This window comes from Sciurus carolinensis, chromosome 2, assembly GCF_902686445.1.
Source record: "Sciurus carolinensis chromosome 2, mSciCar1.2, whole genome shotgun sequence".
NCBI lineage: Eukaryota > Metazoa > Chordata > Mammalia > Rodentia > Sciuridae > Sciurus > Sciurus carolinensis.
Window position 1 is genome coordinate 80,974,798 of NC_062214.1, and position 27,457 is coordinate 81,002,254.

At 37.6% G+C, this 27,457-nt stretch overlaps 1 protein-coding gene across 1 annotated transcript in view; it reads left to right on the plus strand.

Moving 5' to 3' along the window:
* The window catches only part of Ptpn9 (protein tyrosine phosphatase non-receptor type 9), a 100,689-nt gene that overhangs the window by 47,991 nt on the left and 25,241 nt on the right, over positions 1–27,457 (plus strand). The window contains 4 exon segments of the mRNA XM_047541573.1: positions 927–1,051; positions 5,000–5,105; positions 19,757–19,867; positions 22,144–22,472. Of these exon segments, the coding sequence (XP_047397529.1) occupies positions 927–1,051; positions 5,000–5,105; positions 19,757–19,867; positions 22,144–22,472 (671 nt within the window).

Here is a 27,457-nt window from a genome sequence, read left to right on the forward strand (position 1 = left end):
TTTTTGAACTTTGTTCCTAGGTAACTTATTCACAATTAGGAATAGATTGTGGAGTAGCCATGCTGTTTGGCACAAAATTATTACAGTAATTGAATTACTAATAAGTATAATTATTAGAATTACTTATAGTAGTTGAATCATTGAATTATGGAGAATCAGATGTACAGTAGACTTATGCAGGTTTTTTTCATTGGTACGTTAAGATTAGCCAGGGCCTTGAGATGGGTATGTATACATCAGAACACATCCTCCTTTATTTATTGGAAGCTCCCCACTTAGGAGAGACCTCTTGGCCTCTTGGGTAAGTACATGATGGTACTTTGAAGGCAGTATGGAAACCATGATCCTGTCCTATGATTCTCTTCTCCTGCTTGCAGGTTTGTTTTGTTATTCTCCTTGGGAAATTAGTTACAAAGCAAATGCAGAATCATACTTTGATCACTCCACAGTTAAAGAGCAAAGAAAATGTATTTTATTTTCTTACAACAAGTATGTAGTCCAGAGCCAGGTGTGGTAGCGCACACCTATAATCCCAGCGGCTCTGGAGGCTGAGACAGGAGGATCTCCAGTTCAAAGCCAGCCTCAGCAATTTAACAAAGCCCAAAGCAACTCAGCAAGATCCTGTCTCTAAATAAAATATTATAAGGGATGGGGATGTGGCTCAGTGTTATGTGTCCCTGGGTTTATCCCTGGTACCACAAAAAAGAAAGAAAGAAAGAAAGAATGTGGTCCAGGGGATGCTGAGAGGATCAGGCATGGAATGATACTAACATTCTTCCTTCTCCAGAGCAATGGGTACAAGTCAAGGAAGTATTGCCAACATCCATTCTTTTCTTGTATTATATCTTTTTTTCAGGTTAAGCCTTAGTGATTGTTGTGATATTCTGTTTGATTTTTTAAGTATTTCTTGTTTAATTTTTCTCTAGAATGTTCGGGATCCAACAGGAGCTTCCATTGCCCTTTTCACGGCCAGGTTGCATCACCCACACAAGTCGGTCCAACATGTGGTACTTCAGGCTCTGTTTTATTTGTTAGACAGAGCTGTGGATAGGTAAGCATTGAAATTTTCTTTTAGGTGGTCTATATCCAGACAGGAAAGTAACAGTAAATGCCTTGATTAAATTTACAGTGCCTTCATCATGCTCTTAGGAAGTACCTAGGTCAGTACTATGAGTATAAAACAACCCATGTTCTTAAGGGATGGCATGTTTCTAGATAGTATCAGGATTTTAGGTATTGCAAGTCTATCACCTTGACTGTATTTCAGGGTAACAGAAGCTGAGATAGCCAATTATTAGTGATTGCAAGTATATTGAGAATTACTTATTGCAAGAGAGAGAGGAGGTAATGACTTGTGCTGTTTTTTTATTTTTGTTTTTTGTTCATATAAAAACCCTCTGGGGCTTCAGTTTCTTTGTAAAAGATGAATGATGCCATTTAGTTCAGAGGCTTTTGAGAATAAACATTCTGGAAGAAGAACCCAAAAGCATAGGGTTAAGCAGAATCATTGCTTTAATAAAAATAGGCACATAGGCAAAAAGAATCAACTCAGGTCATTTCTCCTTCCCTCTCTAAAGTAAATGAGGGGCTGGGATTGTGGCTTAGCGATAGAATGCTTGCCTAACTTGGGTTCGATTCTCAGTACTGCTTGTAAATAAAATGGGGGAAAAAAAAGTTCATCAACAACTAAAAAAAAGTATTTGAAAATAGTAAACGAGATTCTCTAGACAGAGAAACTGAAGACCAAAGAAATTATATGTGTTTTATTTATTTATTTACTTTTGGTGCTAAGTGTTGAACTTGGGGCCTTGAGCATGCCAGGCATGCTCTCTATTGTTCTGTGACTTTTCTTTTACTGTCATCACATGTTGGTTCAACTAGGTCCAAAATCCTGTTTTCTTTGCTCTTGGACAGAGCTGTTAGTACTCTGCTTTGCTGTTTTCCTTCCTTCCTTCCTTCCTTTTTTCCCTAGTGCTTGCCATTTACAATTTATTACTGCTCTCAACATCTTTGGTCCTTTGAGTTAAAAGTGCTATATTGTGGAGTGAGACCTCAGATAGAGACAGCTACTTTAGTTTAGTTTGTTGACTTTTAGGCTGGAAATAGCCATGGGTGGGGTTCTCTGTCTAGTTCACTTGTTACTGTCTTTTTATGTTACTTCCATAGTTATTAGCTTCTGTTGTTCATGCTGAGCCTGAGATATATCTAAACCTCACACACAACATTATCCTGAAAAAGAGAAGTTGATAAGTGAGGACCAGTAGTCTTAGTGACCTTGTACCCTCATGGCAGAAATGTGGAATTTCTCAGCTCTTCTTCCTTGTGACTGGTCTTTAGGCAAAATTTCTAGAATATGTAATTCTTGTTTAAATGTTCCTTTAACTGAGGAAATGAGTAAAAGACTTTCTTCCCAAAATCAGTATTGACCTTCTTCCCTGCAAGCCTTAGAGAGTTAGAGCTCTCATGTAGGCATGGTGGGATGCTTGGCAGTGGGCAGATCTTGATTTTTCTAGTCAAGATATTGGAATTCCACAGGAGAACCACAAAGATAAACATAATTAAACTTTGTATTCATAATGTTTATCCCTCTATTAAAAAGTTCAGTGACTTTTTATTATCCAGAGGATGTGTATAAGCTAAATCAATGTGAACCCTTTTTCCAAGCAAAATATTACCCCCAGTAAGTAGAATATCTTGTTTTTCTTCGTTGCCTTGAGCCAGAATGGTCTTCCCTCTCTCCTTCTCTTCACAAATCCTATCTTTGCTTCAAGGCCCAACTTTTATCACTGGCTCCTTCACCACTCCAACCTGTCATAAATAAATTTTTTTATTAGTGCATTATAATTGTGCATAACACTGGGGTTCATTTTGATCTCATTATATAAGCATGGAATATAATTTTGCTCCAATTCAGTCTTTTGCCTTTTTCTCACCCTCCTCCCTCCCTCCATTCCCTTTCCTCTACTCCACTGGTCTTCCTTCTGTTTAGTTATATATATTTTTTAAATTAATTCTCTTTCTCCTGGCCCCCCGATACACACACACACACACACACACACACACACACACACACAGGTGAAATTAACTGTGGCATATTCATATGTGCACGTAGGATAGTTTGGTCAATTTCATTTCACCATTCCTCCTTTTTCCTGTCCCTCCCCTCAGTCTCTTTCCTTTACTGATCTCTCTTTGTGGGATTCTCCCCCACACCACCCTTTTTTCTTTTCCCTTTCTTTTTTTGCTCTTCCACATGAGAGAAAATCATTTGTGAGTCTGGCATGTTTCACTTAGCACGATGTTCTCCAGTTCTATCCATTTACCAGCAGATGCCAAAATTTTAGTCTTCTTTATGACTGAGTAAAGCTCCACTGTGTATTTATACCACATTTTCTTTACCTGTTCATACCTCCATTTCTTCACCTGGTATCTGGACTGATTCCATAACTTGACTAATGTGAATTGTGCTGCTATAAATATTGAAGTGGCTGTATAACTATAGTTTGCTGATTTTAGTTCTTTTGGATAAATTCTGAGGAATGGGATAGCTGGATCATTCTTAGTTTTTTGAGGAATCTCCATACTGCTTTCTAGAGTGGTTGTGCTAATTTTTTTCAGTCCTACCAACAATGTATGAAATAATTTTGTTTTACTCTGACCTTAATAGCAGTTATTACCAATACCAGTCATTATGTACGTAATTATACATGGCCTTATCGTGTTATTTATCTTATTTTCTTCTGCCACAAGAATGTGAGCTCCTTGAGGGTAGGGAACTTTCTTTTTAATAGTACAAAATGAAAACTTCCAATTTTTTCTAGGGAATGGTATGAATATCCACATACCCATATAATCATCCATATTCTTCAAAGTGATTCATAATCAATATTGTTTCATTGGTTGCCTCTCATGCATGCTCTACCCTCGATTCTTTTGAAACAAATGTCAGGGGCTGTGTTTTCAACTTTCAGTTTTCCCTGTGGCATGTAGCTTAGGAATCAAGCTCAGTAGGGAAGCTGTCAGCTATCACTGTAAACCTCATATTCTGTACCCAGAAAAGTGAGAATCTTACTGCATTTGTACTTATTTAATATATGCCTTCATAGAATGATCAGTTTCATCTAGGAATATAGAACCTGGATTATTTTGCAGCACAGCTTCTTTTTATTAAATTCTCTTTCCCTGGTCTCTGACTTTTGTTTTAGTCCCTTTCCATAAACTAGAGCCTTGAAGGGAAATCCCATAATTCTTTTAATTAGCTCTAAGTGAATTCATGGAGAAATGGAAATTCTTCAGACTTTTATCCAGGTCTATTCAATAATTGCATCACACATTTTTATAGCATTTTTGATCTTGGTGAACCATAGTCTGTCAAGGTTTATTTTATATTATTTTTGTGGTACTGGGGATCAAACCCAGTAGCATATTCCTCTGAGCTATATCCCCAGTCCTTTTCAATTTTATTTTGAGACAAGGTCTCACTATGTTTTTGAGGCTGTCCTTTGGGCTCCTCCAGCCTCAGCCTCCTTGGTCACTTGGGATTATAGGCATGTGCCACCATGTCCTGCTGCCCATCAAGGTTTATGGAAAAGTAGTCAAGATTTATCATTAATGTAAGGTATTAGGGACCAGTAAAAACAAAGTCTGCTGGAAAAACTTGCACATGCTTCAGAATTAGAGCTTTTTTGAAATGTCACCTATTAGGTGGATGCTTCTGTCTTGAATTTTGTTAGAAGAATGAAGGTTTGGAGAGTTCTAGGACACAATATAAAAATTTAGGATACAGATTAACATTGATAATCCTAATTTTTAAGGAATGGATTTTCTCAATTCTAAATAAATTTGAAAACTTGCTATTTATTAATAGCAATAATAAATTATTTAACTAAATTATTTCTTATAATCTTTTGGGTGTACAAATCAAACAAGTTAAGTCTGGCTTTCTTTGAATAAAATATTTGCATTATGTACATATTTTTGTTCAATGATTGGCTTACAGCTTTGAAACTCAAAGGAATGGATTGGTGTTTATCTATGACATGTGTGGTTCTAACTATGCCAACTTTGAGCTGGATCTTGGCAAGAAAGTCCTAAACCTGCTAAAGGTAAGGTTGTGGGAGAACTCTCTCAATTCCTCTTCAATGCTTAGTGGGTTTTTCTCCCCTATTGTTTGGGAAAAGATTTAGGAATGATGTAAACTTCAGGTACTAAGTTTAATTTAAAGTTATATGTAAATGACGACTAATATCTGCTTCCTCAGAACAAGAAATGGTCTTTTTTGTTTGTTTGTTTGTTTTTTGTTTTACTGGTGACTGACCCCAGACCTCACACATGGCAGGCAAGTGCTGTATCACTGGATGTCGCTTTTAGCCCTTTAAAATTTTTTAAAATTTTAAAACAGTCCTGCTGGGGCTGGGGAGATAGCTCAGTTGGTAAAGTGCTTGCCTTACAAGCATAGGTCCTGGGTTCGATCCCCAGCACCGCAAAAAAACCAACCAACCAACCAACCAAAAAAACCAACAGAAAAAACCAGTCCTGCTAAATTGCACAGGCTAGTCTTGAATTTGTAATCCTCATGTCTTAACCTCCTGGGTTGCTGGAGTTTTACCTATGCCCCATTATGCCAAGCTTGTTTTTTTTTTATTTTTTGAACTTTAAAAGGTAATGTGTAAAGGTAATGTGTAGCCAGGCGTGCTGGTCATTACCTGTAATTCCAGTGGCTTGTGAGCCTGAGGCAGGAGGATCATGAGTTCAAAGCCAGCCTCAGCAATTTAGCAAAGACCTAAGCAACTCAGCGAGAACCTGTCTCTAAATAAAATGTAAAAAAGAACTGGGATGTGGATCAGTAGGCAAAGATCCCTAGGTTTAATCCCAGTACCAAAAAAAAAAAAAAAAAAAAAAAAAAGGGTAATGTGATATACATGCCACTCTAAAACCACAAGCTTCACCAAAGAAACAACACCCTTACTATGATTATTCTTTTTCTTTTTTTTTTTTTGTGGTGCTGGGAATTTAACCTCGGGGCATTCTACCACTGACCTATATCTGGAGTCCTTTATTTTATTTTGAGACAAGGTCTAGCTAAGTTACTGAGACTGGCCTTGAACTTGTGATCCTCCTGCCTTAGCCTCTCAAACTGCTGGAATTACAGGCATGCACCTCCATGCCTGGCTTTGTGTTTCTCTTTTTAAAAATTGTTAGTCATGACCAACTAAATTGATTTCAGCCTGCTGTTCAAAAAGCTTTGGTGTAAGAGTATGTTCTAGGACCTCACTTAGGAGTTTTACTAAACTAGATTTTTAGAAATGTTTAGTTAATATTACAACTTTATAACAGAAATCATAAGAAGAGAATATATACTGTATGTTATTTTCTAGGACCTGTTTTTTTCACTCAGCATTATGTTTTTAAAATTCTTATTTTGGTAAGTAGCTGTGATACATTCCTTTTTATCGATTGAAGGATTACTTTCTTTGCATTATTCATTTGTTGATTAATATGCCGGTGTTTTATGTACTCTCTTATTGATAGCGCCTCAGATTGTTTCCTAATTTTCTTCTTGCAAATAGTACTGCTATAAATCTTCTTCCTCCTCCTTCTCCTCCTCCTCCTCCTCCTTCTTCCTCCTTCTTCCTCCTTCTTCCTTCTTCTTCCCCCTCTCTCTCTCTCTCTCTCTCTCTCTCTCTCTCTCTCTCTCTCTCTCTTTCTCTTTTTGTGGAACTGTGCATTGAACCCAGGGATGCTTAACCATTAAGCCACATCCCTAACCCTTTTTATTTTTTATTTTGAGAAAGGGTCTGACTAAATTGCTTAGGGCCTCCCTAAATTGCTGTTGTGGCTTTGAACTTGTGATCCTCCTGCCTTAACCTCCTGAGTCCCTGGGATTAAAGGCATGTACTACCATACCCAGCTGTCTGTCTTTTTGAAATGAACATTTTTATATATGTCTTTTGGTGAAGTGCATAAGAGTCTCTAGAGCCATATTTCTCAATCTTTTGTTTTTCCTCCATTTTTTCTTGATTGCCTTAGCAAAGAGTCCTCCCTGCCCTACTTTTTACTTTTTCTTTAATTTTTAGATGGTCTCAACTAAGTTGCTGAGGCTGGCCTCAAACTTGGGATCCAGGGCTAAGGAGTCTTCTTAGACCTTTTTTCCCCTAATAATTTCTCTTCTTCCTCTTCTTTTTTCATTTCTCTTCCTCTTCTTCTTCTTTTTTTTTTTTTTTTTTTTTTAATTGAAGTGCTGGGATTTGATCCAGGGGCCTTGAAAATACTAGGCAAGTGATCTATTACTGAGTTTCATCTTCAGCAATGTTTATTTTATTTTGAGAGAGGGTCTGACTGTGTTGTTCATGCCTGGCCTTGAATTTGGCAATCCTCCTCCTAAACCTCCCCAGTTGCTTGAATTAGAGGCATGTGTCACCATGATTGGCTCATTTAAAACCATTTTTAGTTCATTGGCTTTAAATATGTTATATTGCAGCCATAACCACTATCTGTTTTCAGAACCTTTTCATCATCATGAACAGCAACACTGTACCCATTAAATAGTATCTTTCTTTTCTTTTTGTTGGTACCAGGGATTGAACTCAGGGGTGCTTAACCATTGAGCCACACCAGCCCCCACACGACCCCCACCCCACTTTTTTTTTGTTTGTTTGTTTGTTTTGCAGTGCTGAGGATTGAACCCAGGGCCTTGTTGGAATCACTCTTCCAACTGAGCTATATCTCCGGCCCCTACCAGCCCTTTTTATTTTTTTTTTTGAGACAGGGTGTCACTACTTTGCTTAGGGCCTAAGGCTGACTTTGAACTTGTGATCCTCCTGCTTCAGCCTTCCAAGCCACTGGGATTACAGGTGTGCACCTCTGCACCCAGACCAAATAATATCTTTCTAGTCCCTTTTTTGTTTGGCTCTAGATAATCTCTATTCTACTTTCTTTCTGTGAATTTGCCATTTATAGGTACTCATATAAGTGAGATGATTACAATATTTTTCCTTTTGTCTCTAGTTTATCTTAGCATAATGATTTCAAGGTTCACCCATATTGTTGCATGATTAGAATTTCATTCCTTTCTCAGGCTGAATAATATTTTGTGTATGTACAGTTTGTTTCTCTAGTCATGTTAATGAATACTTGCTTGTTCTCACCTTTTGACTGTTGTGAACACTGGTGTGTATGCATCTGGATGAGTCCATGCTTAGTTTCTTTTGGGTGTATATTTAGAAGTGGAATTATTATTTCATGGTGCTGGAGATTGAAACCAAAACCTCAAGCATGAATTTATTTATTTATTTTTGCCATACCAAGGATGAAACCCAGAGACACATGTCTGCTCTGACACCGAACTACATTTCTAGTCCTGGAAGTGGAATTTGTTGGGTTATATGTTAATTCTATTTTTAACTTTTTAAGGCATTGTTTTCTTTTTTTTTCTAATGTTTGTTTTTAGTCGTTGGTGGACACAATACCTTTATTTTATTTATTTATTTATTTTTATATGATGCTGAGGATCAAACCCAGTACCTTACAGGTGCTAGGCATGGGCTCTACCACTGATTTACAACCCCAGCCCCAAGGCAATATTTTCTTTTAAAATTTTAAACCTTTTTTTTCTTAAAGTGTGTATGTGTGTATATATACGTGTGTGCACATACATGTGTTTTACTAGGATTGAACTTGGTGGCATTCTACCACTGAGGTACATCTGCAGCCCTTTTTTAAATTTTTTATTTTGAGACAGGGTCTGGCTGGGTTGCCCAGGCCAGCCTTGAATTTGTGATCCTCTTGCCTCAGCCTCCTGAGTTGGTGGTACTACCAAGCCTGGAAAGTTTTTGCTTTTATCATATAAGAATTTTGTCTGAACCAGGAGAGGTGGTGCATGCCTATAATCCCAGTGACTTGGGAGGTTGAGGCAGGAGGATTACAAGTTGGAGGCCAGCCTCAGCAACTTAACAAGACCCTAAGCAACTTAATGAGAACCTATCTCAAAATAAAAAAGGCCTGGGAGTGTGGCTTAGTGGTAAAATGCCCCTGGGTTCAATCCCCAGTACCAAAAACAATAACAGTAGAAAGCTAAGATCTTTTTTTAAGTATGACTTAGAGGGATCTGACTTTTTTCTTATGTCAGTTGCTGCTTTTTCTTCTGGTTTTATGTATTAAATATCTCCAGTCCCCAGATTGTTTTTTTTTTTTTTTTTTTTTTTTTTTGTACCTGGGATTGAACTCAGGGGCACTTAACCACTGAGCCATATCCCCAGCCCTTTTTTGTATTTTATTTAGAGACAGGGTCTCGCTGAGTTGCTTAGGGCCTGGCTAAATTGCTGAGGCTGACATTGAACTCGCGATCCTCCTGCCTTAGCCTCCTGAGCAGCCAGGATTATAAGCGTGTGCCACTGTGCCTGGCATTTTTTTTTTTTTTTTTTTTAATGGTGGTTGGAATTGAACCCAGAGCCTCCTGTATGCCAAGTGTATGTTCTACCACAGAGTACATTTTTTAGTCTTTTCCTCCAATTTAGACTTTCTCTTTGTTAGCTTTAACAAAATCACAATATCCTGGTGATTTATTATACCTTTGATAATTTAGTTAACTGTCTAACCGTATTTCTGCTTTATTCACTTTGTCCTCAGGTTTAAATAATACCATCAAGATCAGTTTAGTTTTTCCTTTTAAATTATTTTATAACTATTTACTTTTTATTTATTTTTTTATTATTATTATTATTTTTTTCCGGTGCTAGGGATTGAACCCAGGGCCTTGTGCTTATAAGGCAAGCACTCTACCAACTGAGCTATATCCCCAGCCCTTTAATTTTTAAATTTATTTATTTTTATAGCACTGGGGATTGAACTCAGGGCCTTAGAATGTACTAGATAAGCACTTTTGTCATAGAGCTACATCCCTAGTCCTTTATTTTAATTTTTTGAGATAGGGTTACCCTAAGTTGCCCAGACTGACCTTGAACTTGTGATCCTGGGTCTAGAGGCTACCACTTCCTGCTGGGAATTAAAAACAAAATTATAGTTTTATTTATGTATGCTTGCATACATGTATGTATGTTGCTACTGGGGATTGAACCCAGGGGTGCTTGCCTGGGATTGAACCAGGGATTGAAACCAAGGGCACTTAACCACTCAGCCATGTCACTAACTCTTTTTTTTTTTTTTGCGGTGCTGGGGATTGAACCCAGGGCCTTGTGCTTGCGAGGCAGGCACTCTACCAACTGAGCAATATCCCCAGGCCCACTAACTCTTTTTATTTCTTTTTATTTTTTATTTTGAGACAGGATCTTGCTGAGTTACTTAGAGCCCTACTAAGTTGCTAAGACTGGCCTTGAACTTGTGACAGGAGTGTCTTACCCTCCTGGGTTGCTCCCATTACAGTCTTGTGCCACTGTGCCTGACTTTAAAATTATAGTTTTGATCTAGTTTAGTTTAAGATTATGTTGTGAGGAATTATTTGGAATCTTCATTGTAATGTTATATAACATTCTATTGTAAGATATACCATTTCATTAATTACTGCTTATTTTTGGACATATATTTTCTTTTCAGTTTTGAAGTGTTACTTTTAACCATCAAAGTAAAGGTTCGGGGGCTTGGGATGTAGCTTAGTGGTAGAGCATATGCTTACCGTGTATGAAGCCCTGAGTTCAAATCCCATTTACTATATTTAAAAAATGTAATAAATATTTTTTTAAAAATAAATGTGTGTTTCTGGTTATTTCCTTAGGATAGAGGGTCAGAATTGAATTGATCAAAGAGCATGCACAATTTTAAGGATTTATAATGCCAGATGCCTTTCTAAAGGTTTTCTCCATTTGAAATTCTACCAGTAGCAGAACTGAGGGTGCCATAAAGTCATTTAAATGGACTAGGCCTGGGTCTGTAGCAGTTTGCTGTGAGGAAGAAGACAGTGGCATCTATTTTCTATATATCTTTTTGTGGAAATACAGGTATTTTTTCAGAAATTTTTTAAATCTGGCAGTTAAAGGGCCTATTAGTATAAATCATTGCATCTTTAAAAAAATTTTTTTTAGTTGTAAATAAACCCAATACCTTTTCATTTTATTTATTTACTTTTTTTTTTTTTTTTTTTTTTGTGGTGCTGAGGATTGAACCTAATGCTTCACATATGCTATGCGAGCGCTTACCACTGAGTTACAACCCCAGCCCCCAAATCATTACTATTTTGAAAAAAAATTATAAAAGGTAGTTTCTCAGATTTAGTGAAGAGGCCTTTGGAGTATTTTGTTATGAGTGCTGTCCGTTCTCCATAGGGAGCATTTGAATTCTCTAAATTAGTGTACTGAACAGTAACTGGAAAGAACAGAGTAATATGTCAAATTGAGATCTAGCCTTTTTTTTTTTTTTTTCCCCCTTCTTTTTCTCCCCCGGTACTGGGGATTGAACTCGGGGAACTTTACCACTGAGTTACATCCCCGGCCCTTTTTATTTTTATTTTGAGACAGGGTCTTGCTAAGTTGCATAGGCTGGTTGGAGCTTGTGATCCTCTTGTTTTGGCCTCTCCAGTAGCTGAGATCACAGGTGTGTGCCACTGTACGTGACTGAGAATTAGTCCTGTGTGTGTGTGTGTGTGTGTGTGCGCGCGCACGCAGTACTAGGAATTGAACCCAGGGCACTCTACGTCTGAACTGCATCCCCCAGCCTTTTTAATTTTTATTTTGAGACAGGGTCTTGTTAGGTGTCCCAGGCTGGCATAGAACTTGCGCTCTTCCTGCCTTAGTCTCCCAAGTAGCAGAGATTTTTGGTAGTGCCACTGCGCCTGACTGAGAATTAGTCTTTTGAAAGTGTCAGAAAGGGTACAGACTTAAAAAAAAAAAAAAAAAAAAAAAAAAAAAAGGTAAAAGATTTTTAGTTACAATTTCCTCTTTTTATGATTCTTTGGAAATACTTTCCTCATGGTTAGAATGCCAATATTACATCAATCCTGCATCTGAGAAGGGCTGGAACATTGAAATACCAAATGAAACCAAGTTAGGAATGAATCGTTTATCATCCTTAAGTTTTGTATAGACCAGTTCCTTTTTTTCGAACGTCATTTGCCTTTGTGCACACTCGGACATATGTGTTTGTTTATTTATTTTGTGTTGCTGGGGGTCAAATCCAAGGTGTTTACATGCTAAGCTTATTCTCTACCACTGAGCTACATACCCAGGCTAGGTTAGATTTATAGATTGAATGAATTTACAGATGAAGAAATGGATAAAAATATGATGTTACATATGCAGATATCAGATTAAATGCAAGTTATGAAAAGAGTTGTTTCTTTTATGTTCAATTTATTTCTAGTCTAACTTTACTTGTAATTTTAATAAGTAGAACTTTTTGGGGATAATAGTATGTGTGTTGACATGCTATGTGATAAGAAAACTCAGAATACTCTTTGATTCATAGAGCTGTAGTAAACATGAAGCTAGCGTTGTTAATTTAAAAGGTAAATCATCTTCTAATTACTTTGTTGTTTGTTTTTTACTGAACTACGGTTTGAACCAGGGCTGCTCTGCTACTGAGCTACACTCCCAGGCCTTTTTAGTTTGTATTTTATTTATTTATTTAAGTACTGGGAATTGAACCCAGAGGTGCTTTACCACTGAGCTATATCTAGTCCTTTTTATTTTTCATTTTGAGACAGGGTCTTGCTAAGTTTATACTGTCCTTGAGCTTGCAGTTCTACCTCTGCTTCCTCAGTAGATGGGATTACAGGCTTGTGCCACCATGTTTGGTTTAGTTTTTATTTTGAGACAGAGTCTACTAAATTACTTGAGCTCTTCTTGAATTTTGGATCTTCCTGCCTCAGCCTACCCAGTTGTTGGGATTATAGGTAGATTATAGGCTTGTACCACTTCACGTAATTTCTTTTTTTTTTTTTTAATTTAATTTAATTTATTTTTATTAAAATTTTTTTATTTTTACAGACTGCATTTTGATTCATTGTTCACAAATGGGGTACGAATTTTCATTTCCGTGGCTGTACAAAATGTAGATTCACACCATTCATGTAATTATACATATATATAGGGTAATACTGTCTGTTTCATTCTACTATCTTTCTGTCCTCCACCCCCTTCCACCCCATCTTCCTCTACACTTCCAAAGTTCCTTCATTCTTCTCTTCTCCCTGCCACCCGCCCTCGTTATATATTGTCACGCACTTACCAGAGGAAACATTCGGCCTTTGATTTTTTTTTGGGATTGGCCTATTTCACTTAGCATGATATTTTCCAACTTCATCCATTTACCAGCAAATGCCATAATTTTATTATTTTTTATGGCTGAATAATATTCCATTGTGTATATATACTACAGATGCTTTATCCATTCATCAATTGAAGGGCATCTAGGTTGGTTCCACAATCTAGCTGTTGTGAATTGAGCTGCTATGAACATTGATTGGCTGCATCACTGTAGTATGCTGATTTTAAGTCCTTTGGGTATAAACCAAGGAGTGGGATAGGTGGGTCAAATGGTGGGTTCATTCCAAGCTTTCTGAGGAATCTCCATACTGCTTTCCAGAGTGGTTGCACCAGTTTGCAGCTCCACCAGCAATGTGTGAGTGTGTCTTTTTCCCCACATCCATGCCAACACTTACTATTGCTTGTGTTCTTATAATAACCATTCTAATTGGAGTTAATAAAATCTTAGGGTGGTTTTAATTTACATTTCTCGGGCTGGGGAGATAGCTCAGCTGGTAGAGTGCTTGCCTCGCAATCACAAGGCCCTCAGTTCGATCCCCAGTACCGCAAAAAAAAAAAAAAAAAAAAAAAAAAAAAAAAAAAAAAAAAAAAAAAAAAAATTTACATTTCTCTAATTACTAGGGATGGCGATCACTTTTTCATATATTTGTTGATCACCTGTATACCGTCTTCTGTTAAGTGTCTGCCCATTTCCTTAGCCCATTTATTGATTGGGTTCTTTGTATTTTGTATGTAAAGTTTTTTAAGTTCTTTATAAACCTTGGAGCTGAGTGCTCTGTCTGAAATGTGTGCGGAAAAGATTTTCTCCCACTCTGTAGGCTCTCTTTTCACATTATTGATTGTTTCCTGTGCTGAGAAAAAACTTTTTAGTTTGAATCTATCCCATTTATTGATTCTTGCTTTTATTTCTTGCGCTATGGGGCTCTTGTTAAGGAAGTCTTGTCCTAAGCCAACATGATGGAGATTTGGGCCTACTTTTTCTTCTTCTTGGTGAAGGGTCTCAGGTCTCAGGTCCATTTTGAGTTGAGTTTTGTACAGGGTGAGAGATAGGGGTTTAGTTTCATTTTACTGCATATGGATTTCCAGTTTTGCCAGCACCATTTGTTTTCTCCATTGTAAGTTTTTGGCACCTTTGTCTAGTATGAGATAACTGTAGTTATGTGGGTATGTCTCTGTGTCTTTTATCCTGTACCATTGGTCTACCTGTCTATTTTGGTGCCAATACAATGCTATTTTTGTTACTATTACTCTGTACTAGAGCCTAAGGTCTGGTATTGTGATACCTCCTGCATCACTTTTCCTGCCCAGGATTGCTCTGGCTATTCTGGCTGGGTCTTTTGTTCTTCCAGATGAATTTCATGATTGCTTTTTCTATTTCTATGAGAAATGTCATTGGGATTTCAATTGGAATTGCATTAAATCTGTATATCACCTTTGGAAGTATGGCCATTTTGATAATGTTAATTCTGCCTATCCAAGAATACAGGAGATCTTTCCATCTTCTAAGGTCTTCTTCAATTTCTTTCTTTAATGTTCTGTAGTTTTCATTGTAGAAATCTTTCACCTTTTTGGTTAGATTGATTCCCAAGTATTTTATTTTTTTGAAGCTATTGTGAATGGAGTTGTTTTTCCTCATTTCCCTTTTAGATGTTTCATTGCTTATGAATAAAAATGCTTTAGATTTATGCATGTTGATTTCATATCCTGCTTCTTTGCTGAATTCATTTATGAAGTCTAGAAGTTTTCTGGAGGAGTTTTTTGGATCCTAAATAGAGAATCATGTCATCAGCAAATAGTGACAGCTTGAGTTCCTCTTTTCCTATTCATATCCCTTTAATTTCTTTAGTCTGTCTAATTGCTCTGGCTAGTATTTCAAGGATGATGTTGAATAGAGGTGGTGAAAGAAGGCATCCCTCTCTTGTTCCTGTTTTTATTTTTTATTTTTTTTTGCGGTGCTAGGCATTGAACCCAGGGCCTTGTGCTTGGAAGGTGAGCACTCTACCAACTGAGCTATCTCCCCAGCCCCTTGTTCCTGTTTTTAAAGGGAATGCTTTCAGTTTTTCTCCATTAAGAATGATGTTGGCCATGGGCTTAGCATAAATAACCTTTACAATGTTGAGGTATGTTCCTACTATCCCTATTTTTTCTAGTGTTTTGAGCATGAAGGGGTGTTGTATTTTGTTGAACACTTTTTCTGTGTCAATTGAAATAACCATATGATTCTTATCCTTAAGTCTACTGACATGATGGATTACATATATTGATTTACGGATTTTGAATCAACCTTGCATTCCCGGGATGAACCCCACTTGATTGTGGTGCACTATCTTCTTAATATGTTTTTGAATATGGTTTGCCAGGATTTTGTTAAGGATTTTTGCATCTATATTCATCAAGGATAATGGTTTTATATCAAGGATATAAAATTTTCATTCCTTGATGTGTCTTTGTCTAGTTTGGGTATGAGGGTGATATTAGCTTCCTAGAACGAGTTTGGTAGGGTTCCCTCCTTTTCTGTTTCCTGGAATACTTTGAGAAGTATTGGAATGAGTTCTTCTTTGAAGCTCTTGAAGAACTTGGCTGAGAATCCGTCTGGTCCTGGACTTTTCTTGGTTGGTAGGCTTTTGATGGCTTCTTCTATTTCATTACTTGATATTGATCTGTTTAAATTGTGTATGTCCTCCTGGTTCAGTTTGGGAGGATCATATGTCTTTAGAAATTTGTCAATGTCGTCAGTATTTTCTGTTTTGTTGGAATACAGATTTTCAAAGTAGCTTCTCATTATGTTATGTATTTCAGTGGTGTCTGTCGTGATACTTCCTTTTTCATCATGAATTTTAGTAATCTGAGTTTTCGCTCTTCTCTTTTTAGTGTGGCTAAGGGTTTGTCTATTTTGTTTACTTTTTCAAAGAACCAACTTTTTGTTTTGTCAATTTTTTGAATTGCTTCTTTTGTTTCAGTTTCATTGATTTCAGCTCTTATTTTAATTATTTCCTGTCTTCTGCTACTTTTGGTGTTGTTCTGTTCTTTTTCTAGAGCTTTTAGCTGTAATGTTAGGTCATTTAATTGTAGACTTTTTATTCTTTTCTTGAATGCACTCAAATGCAATGAATTTTCCTCTTAGTACTGCTTTCATAGTGTCCCAGAAATTTTGATATGTTGTATCATCATTCTCATTTACCTCTAAGAATTTTTTTTATCTCCTCCCTGATGTTTTCTATCATCCATGCTTCATTCAATAGCATATTATTTAGTCTCCAGGTGTTGGAGTAACTTATTTTTTATTTTGTCATAGATTTCTAATTTCATTCCATTATGATCTGATAGAATACAGGGTAGTATCTCTATTTTTTGCATTTATTAAGGGCTGCTTTATGGCATAACATATGTTCTATTTTTGAGAAGGCTCATGTGCTGCTGAGAAGAAAGTGAATTTGCTCATCAATGGATGCAATATTGTATATATGTCTGTTAAGTCTAAGTTATTGATTGTGTTATTGAGTCCTATGGTTTCTTTGTTTAGTTTTTGTTTGGAAGATCTATCCAGTAGTGACAGCGGTATGTTAGTCACCCAGAATTATTGTGTTGTGGTCTATTTGATTTGTGGAATTGAGAAGGATTTGTACATGGATGCACCGTTGTTTGGGGCATAAATATTTACGATCATTATGTCTTCCTGATTTATGTTTCCCTTAAGCAATATGAAATGTCCTTCTTTATCCCTTCTGACTAACTTTGGCTTGAAATTCACTTTATCTGAAATAAGGATGGAAACCCCCACTTCTTTACTGAGTTCGTGTGTGTGGTTGTTTTTTTTTTTTTTTTTTTTTTTTTTTTTTCCCATTCTTTCACCTTTAGTCTGTGGATGTCTTTTTCTATGAGATGAGTCTCTTGAAGGCAGCATATGGTGAGGTCTTTCTTTATAATCCGATCTGCCAGGCTATGTCTTTTGATTGATGAGTTTAGACCATTAACGTTCATGGTTACTATTGAGATATGATTTGTATTCCCAGTCATTTGGGCTTATTTTAGGTTTTTAAGTTGACTTGGTTTCTCCTTTGATTGGTTTTTCCTTTAAAATAGTTCCTCCCTTTGCTGTCCTACATTGTTGTTTTTCATTTTCTCCTCTTGGAGTATGTTGTTGAATATTCGGTAGCGCAGGCTTTCTATTTGTAAATTCTTTTAACTTTTGTATATCATGGAAGGATTTTATTTCATCTTCAACTCTGAAGGTTTGTTTTGCTGAATGTAGGATTCTTGGTTGGGAACCATGTTCTTTCAGAGCTTAAAATATGTTGTTCCAGGCCCTTCTTGCTTTTAGAGTCTGGGCTGAGAAATCTGCTGATATCTGTATTGGTTTCCCCCTATATGTAACCTGAAGCTTTTCTCTCGCAGTCTTCTAAATCCTATCTTTATTTTGTATGTTAGGCATTTTCATTATAATGTACCTTGGTGTGGATCTGTTGTGATTTTGTGCATTTGGTGTTGTCTAAGCCTCTTGAATTTGATTTTCCATTTCATTCTTCAGGTTTGGGAAATTTTCTGACATTATTTCATTGAATAGGTTGTTCATTCCTTTGGTTTGTATCTCTGTGCCTTCCTCAATCCTGATAATTCTTAAATTTGATCTTTTCATGATGTCCCATAGTTCTTGGAGATTCTGTTCGTGATTTCTTACCATCTTCTCTGTTTGGGCAACTTTATTTTCAAGATTAAATATTTTGTCTTCATTGTCTGAGGCTCTGTTTTCCAAGTGGTCTCGTCTGTTGGTGTTGCTTTCCATTGAGTTTTTTATTTGGTTTATTGTTTTTTTCATTTCAAGGACTTCCTTTTTTTTTTTTTTTTGAGAATCTCTATCTCTTTGTTGAAATCATCTTTTGCTTCCTGCAGTTGCTCTTCAACTGCTTATTGGAGTGATCATTCATTGCCTGCATTTGCTCTCTTATCTTATCCTTTGCTTCACGAATCATTTTAATTATGTATATTCTGAGCTCCTTTTCTGACATTTCTTCTACCATACTGTCACTGGGTTTTATTAATATAGAATCTAAGGGTTTTTTTGGATCATTTTCTTCCCTTGTTTTTTCATGTTGTTCATGTATCTTCCCCTCTAGCAGTGCAGATCTGTGGTATTGCAGTTTTCCCCCTATAGGCTTATAGTGACCCTACAGGTTTCCAAATCCTTTTCTTCGAGGGGGAGATCAATATTAGCAGTGCCCAGTACAGACAATATGCAACCCTAAGCCAAATAGCCCCTATGAGGATGTTAACAGTATTGTCATAATAAACAGAATGAGTTCAGTTACTATCTACAGTTTAACAAATAGATTTGCAATAAGTTCTGCAGTTTCTAATGGAGGACAAAGAGGATGGGGAGGGGTGTAGGATGTAGCTGTTAATGGGATAAGGAAAAAGTATATAGAAGTTCTAAATGGTAGAAAGAATGAAAGTATAACCAAAAGAAGTTGGTTGTTAGCATGTGAAAAGGGAGAAAGAGAAACTGAGGGAACAGGTAAACAAAAGAGAACAGAGTGAGAAAAGTAAAGAAAAACTTAAAATTTTTCAATAAGGAGGGAAATAAAATCTACACTATAACAGTCATATAGTATTCAAACCTCCCAGTCTTCAGTAGCCTGATGTTTGAGAGGTACCTGACAATGAGGTTCCAGTCTCCAGCAGGCGTCTCAGGATGAGATTTGCCTCACCTAAAGATGGGAGATACCGCTTCCAGGATTATCCAAGATTACAGTTCTGGCTTCCAAATGTGTTGGCAAATGGAGACCTGCAGGTCGGGGTATGGGCATGGTTGGCTGGAAGTCCTGGAGGCTGGGTGCAGTTGGTCGGGCAGGGGTCCTACAGGCCAGGTGTGGTAGGTCTGGTTGCAGGATCCTGTAGGCGGGGTTCAGTCAGTCTGGCCAGGGGTCCTAAGGTCTTGGCTGTTGTCTCAAAATGGCAGCAGCCACGTGTAATCAAACCTGCAGGTACTGTGACAGTGAACTTCCAGGCAACAGCAGGCTGTTATCGCTCCACTGGCAGTGTGCGGTCAGTCTGTTGGCTGCTATTGTACGTTTGGCAGGTGAATCTCTGGCGGTGGGTGATGGATAGGTGAAAGGCAGTCGATGGACCAGCAAGAGGCAGGTAAATGGCGGATGGTAGGCTCTAGCAGTGAGTAATCTGCACTCAAAAAGTAGTCAGTATGCTGACAGAATTCAGCTGATCACAGTTGACAAATGGGATAAACAGCAGGGCATCCATGAGCAGCAAAAACTGCCTCATCAAGAAACAGATATCCTCTCCTTGAAACCTGAGTTATGGAGCGACAAGGAATGCAGCCTCCCTCTAGTCTAGCATCTTGGATCTCTCCTATCTCTCACCTAATTTCTTTTAACCACTTTTCCTCTACTTATTGAGAAAAAACTGGAATTAGTCTGTACACTCCCCCTGTTGGGTAAGAATGGGGAGATGTACTGAAAATCTAAATTTGGGGCTTGAACAGTTATGGGTCCCATTAGGCTTAAATCCTCATACGTTTTTCTCTACAGGGAGCATTTCCAGCTCGATTGAAGAAGGTGCTGATTGTGGGAGCACCAATATGGTTTCGTGTACCCTATTCCATCATCAGCCTCCTTCTGAAGGACAAAGTCAGGGAGAGGGTAAGACAAGTTAGCCTTTTCTTATCTGAAGGTGGATAAGAACATTCCCATTTCTGCTGTTGGAATCCTGTCAATTAATTTTCTGCTGTCAAAAAACTCTCCTGGCTTGTCTTCTAAAATCCTTTCTACTTCTATTAGTGTATTCACACCTGTTCTGTATATCATTCATTCATCAGCTTGGAACAGACAGCCTTCCTCACTATTCTATAATCCCCTTGTATTACGAACTGACCACAGTTTATCTAGCGCTTTCCTTCCACGGCACCTTGCATAAGATAGTACTGGGGGTGTAAAAAAACGTACTGAAGGAATGTATCCTGGAGGTCATTTAAAGATTGCTGCTATTTCCGAAATTTACCATAGTCCTACACAGGCTTTCAATATTTAAAAGCATTTTAGGGCATGGTAGAGCCCATGCCTAGCATACATGAGTCCCTGAGTTCAATCCTTACTACCCAAACAAAAACAAAGACAAAAAACCCAAGAATTGAAAATCAATATTTAATTTAATTACATTAGTTGAGCTGGTGCTAGACTTTGTTCACCTGGAAGTACCATTCAGCAGGGTGGAGAGGGAGAGTCCCTCAATATATTTCTTCCTACTTTTTTTCCTGGTACTTTGTCTTAAAAGAACTTGTTACTTCTAGTTTCAAAAGGGTGTTTGCAAATTACTTTAATTCTATTATAATTTCAGGAGTGCTTCAGGACTAAAAGATTATAGTCTCAGTCACTGATTTTAACCCTTGAAAGAAAGGACATATGAAACACTGGCATAATGGGTAAAATTAATAAAGTCTTTTTTTAGGTTATTTTGTTTTTTGACATTAGGGTTTCAACCCAGAGGTGCTCTACTACTGAAATATATTCCCAACCCTGTTTATTTTCAGACAAGGTCTCACTAAGTTGCCCATGCTGGCCTCCAACTTGCTGTCTTCCTGTGTTAGCCTCCCAAGTCAGTTGTATTACAGGCATGTACTGCCACTCCTGGTTTTTTTTTTTTTTTTAAGAAATATTATCAGAGATTTTTTGTTTTGTTTTGTTTTGTGGCTAGGAATTATTAAGTTAAATGAATAATGCAGATCTTTATAGCTGAGGTGACTTGTGTCAGAGGGGAACGTGACGATTGTTTAGTACTCTACAAGTTAGGTAGAGACCTAATGAGTCACAGCCTGAGAGATCTCTCCTAAAAGAACTCTCTGAGAAGACTACTTATTTATGTTCTTACACAGAAAACCTGAGTAGGTACATCAAAATTAATCTTGCCACTGGAATTTCCAGTTCCTACCCCTGGTGAACAGCCACCCAGACCCCTTTGATTATACATTCATATATACACTCAACATCTATTGAGCATCCTGTGTAGTCCAGGCATTCAGCCCTGGGAATTAAACAATGAGTGAGATATTCCTTACCTTCAAGGAACTCACAGTTCTCATAGAGGCCACAAAGGTACACTTGGGAGAAGACTTTGACTTTGAAGGAGCATAGAGGAGAACATTGCCTCAGGTGGTCAAGAAGGGCTTCACAGAGGAGGTGAACAATGAACTGGTCCTTGAGGAGGTAGAGGAGGAAAGGAGGGCATTCCCAGAAGAGGCAACAGCAAGTGAGATAAGCTTTTAGGAAGAACAGCATTCACGCTCCAGAGAAATTCTCAGAACTATCTAGGTAGGCTATCTTGGTCCAGCAGAACATGCCAAGCAGAGTACAGACTTAAGTATTATGATGACTTTTCTAGCATTTTTCTACCCTGACTATGGGTGGTTGGTCTTGTCTTGCTTTTGTAGAAATCTGTATTTGAGAATACCCATACCAAGCTGTGAGTAAAACATAGGTAACAGGCTTAGAATTGGTAGCCTCAGTATGGGGTTGACAAAAATAACCACTACCTATGCATTGTTAGTGGTCAAAAAGAATACCAGCATGAGGATAGTACTGGGAAGCCTTGTTAATAATATATATAAAGCCTTTGTTCCCTTTAGCTTTCTTTTAGAAGGCATATATAGCAGGGCCTCTCAAAAGTGAAATTTTTTTTTTTTTTTTTATTGCCAAAAGTGAATTTGATACACATTCTCAAAATTTAAACTTTTAGCTGAGAAATTCTTTGGACTTAATCCTAGCAGTGAAATGTAGTCTACTTCTCTTATAAATACACCTGGTTTTTCAAGCACATGTCAACTCAGTTCCCAAATTCAAATAAACACATTTGTTCTTTATCTTCATGATCTGTGCCCCTCTTCCTGCCCCAATACTCAACATGGTTCTTTCTGGCCTTCTAGATTCAAATATTAAAGACATCTGAGGTTACCCAGCATCTACCCAGGGAGTGCCTTCCAGAAAACCTGGGTGGGTACGTCAAAATTGATCTCGCCACTTGGAATTTCCAGTTCCTACCCCAGGTGAACGGCCACCCAGATCCCTTCGATGAGATCATCCTGTTCTCCCTCCCTCCTGCCTTAGACTGGGACTCAGTACATGTTCCAGGTCCCCACGCCATGACTATCCAAGAGTTGGTAGACTATGTTAACACCAGGCAAAAGCGGGGGATATATGAGGAATACGAAGACATCCGTCGTGAGAACCCTGTTGGCACTTTCCACTGTTCCATGTAAGTAGGAAAGATTTGGGTCAGCAATTGGTTATCAAGATGCCTTTGGTGGTGCTGACAGCAGCTTTTCCTTACCTTAAGGAGCTTCATTCTCATGCAATAGTTTCTCTCATCCAAAAAGAGGTTATCTCCTGTTTTGGTGCTTGTTGCCAGTGTCCTATGCTTTGAAATTTCAGAAGGTCTTTGATACCAACAGGGGAACCCTGTAATAAATGAATATGCCTTTGGATATTTTCCTGAAACGCAAGTGTGTTTTGTTTTGTTTTAAAACTCAAATGGGCTGATTTCTGTTCTCATCCTCAGTGTGAACTCTGGTGTGTTCAGTTTTTCCCTAGAGCATTTATGTCTTGAAAGAATGGATGCCAGTGCATTTAAAAGAATTCACAGTCAAAAAAAAAAAAGAAGAGTTGCCTCTTAGGAATTTAATTTCTTTAAACTTTCCTTCTGCCTAAATCCTACCACAGAAGCAACTGGCTAGTTTATAACTCTGGTTTGTAACGTGATAATGTTGTTGACAACAGAGCATAATCACCTGTTTCACCACATTGCTTTCATTTCTCTTACCATGTTTTTGGTTTTTTGTTTTTGTTTTTTTTTTTGATACTAGGGATTGAACGTAGACAGGGCCTTGTGCATGCTATATAAGCCTTCTACGACTGACCTACATTCCCCAAGCCTTATTTATTGATTTATTTCTGTGGTACTGGGGTTGAACCCAAGGATGCTCTACCACTGAGCTACACCCCCAGCCCTTCTTATTTTTAACTTTTGAGACAGGGTTTTACTAAGTTGCCAGTGCTAGCCTCAAATTTGCAATCCTGCCTCATTCTCCCAAATAGCTGGAATTACAGGCATGCACCACCATACCCAGTTATTTTTTTATCTGGAGGCAGGTCTCATTAAGTTTCCCAGGCTGACCTGAACTTGGTATTCTTCTGTCTTAGCCTCCTGAGTCACTGGGATTACAGGTGTGTGCCACCTCACCAGACTCTTGACTGTTTTGACTACAAAAGATATCACTCTTTCTACTAGTCTTTTGAAAATTAAGGAATCTGGGGGGAGGGAAAAGGGGAGATCATGAACTGAAATCGAATTCCATGCATGTATGTGTTTGTTGGGATGATCCCAACTACAAAACTATAATAATTAAATAGAAAACTAAGAAATCTGTCCTAGTGGGTCCCAGGCTCAAGTTCCACTTGCTGAAAGTCCTCTGAATGACATTTATTTCTCTTTTGTGTACCTTATTTTTCCTGTGTGTAATGTGTGAGTATATGAGTTTTGATGTTTACCTACCTTAAAGTTTTAGGAATCCATGATTTTGTGAATACCTCTACCCCTTCAGAATTCTGCCTAGATTAGTCAGGGCACTATAAAGAAGATGATGTAAAGGAATAAGGGGAAATAATAAGTTAGGAAACTGTGATGAGAGCAATAAGAGAGAAGTGACAATTGAGAAGTCAATAAGCAGAAGCAAGAATGCAAAGGAGGAGCTGGGGGTACAGCCCAGTGTTAAAGTGCTTGCTTACCTTGTAGGCATGAGACCCTAGATTCGAACTCTAGCACTCCCTCACCTCCTTCCCCCCAAAAACAAAAAAATGGAGAGAATGAAAAAAGAATGCAAACAAAGTAAAAGTAGAAAAAGGGAAGCAGAGCATATTTCAAGAGGAGGGAGTATTCTTTTCTTCCGCATAGCTTTGTTTTTTTCCCTACCAGCACAGTACTTCTGTATACATTCAATCTCTTTCCCAACTAGAGCACACTCCTCCCTCTCCATACTCTTGAATGAAGGCAGTACCTTAGAGGAGGGAGGAGTACTTGGCTAATCTAAGAGCATACACCCTTGTGTTGAGGCTTCCTCACCTTGTTCTAGGTGTTTCTGCAATTATTCACTGCTGACAGCTAATTGCATTAAAATAGCAGGTTTGGGTTGTCTGCTTGGCCACCTCTCAATCAGAGAACGTGTCACAGTTTGATGAGAGGACTTTACAGTCTTGCCTCTTTATTGAATGATGGAGCCCTACTTCAGTCTTAGAACCCAGAATATTCAGCAGCTCCAATTCTCTGTCTTATACCAAGTCCTCATAGAACTACTATCTGGAAAAGACTGTCTCCCCCTTGGAATTCTGGATTATGAAGTAAATATCAGAATATTTACTATTGCTCAGTATTCTCATGGACCAACAGACTTTCTTTCCCTTTTTCTTCTCTTCTACACTTTTATTTATTTATTTTTTTGGTACCAGGGACTGAACCCAGGGGTGCATTTTTATTTTGCATCGTGGTCTTGCTAAGTTGCTTAAGACCTTGCTCAGTTGCTGAAGCTGTTTTTGAACTTGAGATCCTCCTGCTTCTGAGTCACTGGAATTATAGGTTTGCACCACCATGCCCAGCCCTAACACCATTGTTTAAAAATATGTTTTTAGATTAAAGTTTTTATTTTGACATAATTATAGCTATACATGCACTTGTAAGAAATAATACAGGCAAATCGTATACCCTTTCCATAAGTTCCCCCATGGTTACGTATTCCAAAACTCTAGTGTATTATCACAACCAGGATGTTGTCATTGATGAAGTCACCAATCTTATTCAGATATCCCCACTTTTACTTTGTGTGTGTGTATGTTTAGTTCCATGCAATTTTGTTACTTTGTAGATTTGTGTATCTGTTGCCTTGATCAAGATACAGAAAGTTGCATCACCATAAGACTCCTTTTTGTTTAATAAAAGTGTAGCTCACTTCTACCACCTCCCCATTCCTAACTCCTGCACTACGAATCAGCTTTCCATTACAGGAATTTTGTCATTTCCAGAATGTTGCTTAAACAGAATCATACCATATGATGATGAGATGACTTTTTGTCCTAGGCATAATTTTGTGGAGATTCATCCAAATTGTTCCGTGTTCATTCTTTTTTATTGCTGAGCAGTGTGCAGGGCTGTGGATGTACAGTTTGTTTAACCCTCACCTGTTGAAGGACATCTGGATTATGTCTAGTTTTTAAGCTATGGCAAGTAAAACTGTTATGAACTTATCTTTCTAGGTTTCATGTGAACATAAGTTTCTACTTCTGGCATAAATGTCCAGGAATTCGATTGCTAGGTCATATGGTAATTCTGTATAGCTTTTATGAGAAACTGCCTGTTTTCTAGAGTGTGTCTACTGGGTTCCCATCAGCAATGTTTGAGTAATCAAGTTTCTTTACTTTCTTATTAGCATTTGGTAGTGTCACTATTTTATATTTAGGTATTTTGATAGATGTGTAATCTACCAGAATTTAATTTGTATTTTCTTAATAGCTAATGATGTTGAACATTTTTTTAAGGAGTGGGGATTGAACCCACTGAACTACATCCCCAGCCCTTTTAATTTTTTATTTAAGACAGTATCTTACTAAGTTGCCAAGGCTGACCGCAAACTTATTGTCCTCTTGCCTCAGCCTCGTGAGTAACTGGGATTATAAGTGTGTGACACATTTCTTAGCCAGTTTGAATTAATTTTTGTATAAGTTATAAGATTTAGTTTGGTATTCATTTATTTTGTTATTGGACATCTAATTTGTTGCAGCTCCCTGTGTTGACAAGGAAATCCTTCCCATTGAATTGTATTTGTAACTTTGTTTAAAAAAATCGGTGAGGGTGAGGTGTGATGACCCACACCTGTAATTCTAGCTATTTAGGTAGCTGAGGCAGTAGGATTCCAAATTTGAGGTTAGTTTGGGCAAAGGAGCAGAAACTTGTTTTAAAATAAAAATTAAGAAAAATATCTGGGGATGTTCAGTGATAGAGTGCTTTCTTAGCATGTGCAAGGTCCTGGATTTAATCTCTGGTACTGGAGGGAGAAAAAAACAAAATCAGCTGGGCACTATATTTATATGACAAGGAGAAATTTTTAAGATGTGGAAAACTACAGAGAATGACCCAACAAGCAACTGCATGCCTATCACCAGTACTGACACATTTACACTGACGATAACTATTCTTTTTTTGTCATGTAAAGTCTTTTTTATTTTGGGGGGGGGGCGGGGATACAGAGTCTCACTAAGTTGCTGAGCACTTTGCTGAGTCTACTGAGGCTGGCCTCAAACTTGCAGTCCTCCCAGGCTACTGGGATTCCAGGCATGTGCACCACACCTGGCTACTTCAATTTTTTTTTTAAATTATATCAAAGGAAGAATTCATTATAAATCTGAAATCCCTTCCAATGCTCACCTTCAGTTCTCTCCAATTCCCACAAGCAGCTACTGGTACAAATATGGTCTATTTCTTTCCAGTTTATTTCGTGTACACACCCTTAGAATAATATAGAATATTATTTTATGTGGGTGGTCATTATAAATTTTTCATTTTCAATCAATAAACTATATATTTCAAAAACCAAGTAATACCAAGGTGGGAAAAAAAAGCAGTGTCAAAATAAAGTCTCCTGCTTTACCCTCTGTCCTACTGCCTATAGCCATCCATTTTCAGCTTTTTTTTTTTTTTCTTTCTTTCTTTTTTTTTTTCCTTTTCAAGACTGGATCTCATGATTCCTGCCTGGTCAGTTTCTAACTTGTAGTCTCAAGACATCCTCTTGCCTCATCCTCCCAAGTATCCAGGACTAGAGGCATGTGCCATCACACCCAGCTCATTTTCAATTCTTGCCACTGTTTCTCCTGGTATTTCTTCTAAATTAAAATGCTTATAATTCTCTTTATTGGTTTTTGTTACAGGTGAGCATTTGATTCTTATACCATGTCACCGTTTCCTTCTTGACTATTTTCCAATAGAAGTATATTTCACAAATTTAATTGAATCAGTAGTCATTATTTACATTTTAAGACTAAAATTAAAAAAAATATTTTTAGTTGTAGATGGACACAATACCTTTGTTTTGTTTATTTAGTTTTTTAAAATTTATTTTAATGTGGTGCTGGGGATCGAACGTAATGCCCACACATGCTAGGCAAGCACTCTATACCACTTAGCCACAACTCCAGCCT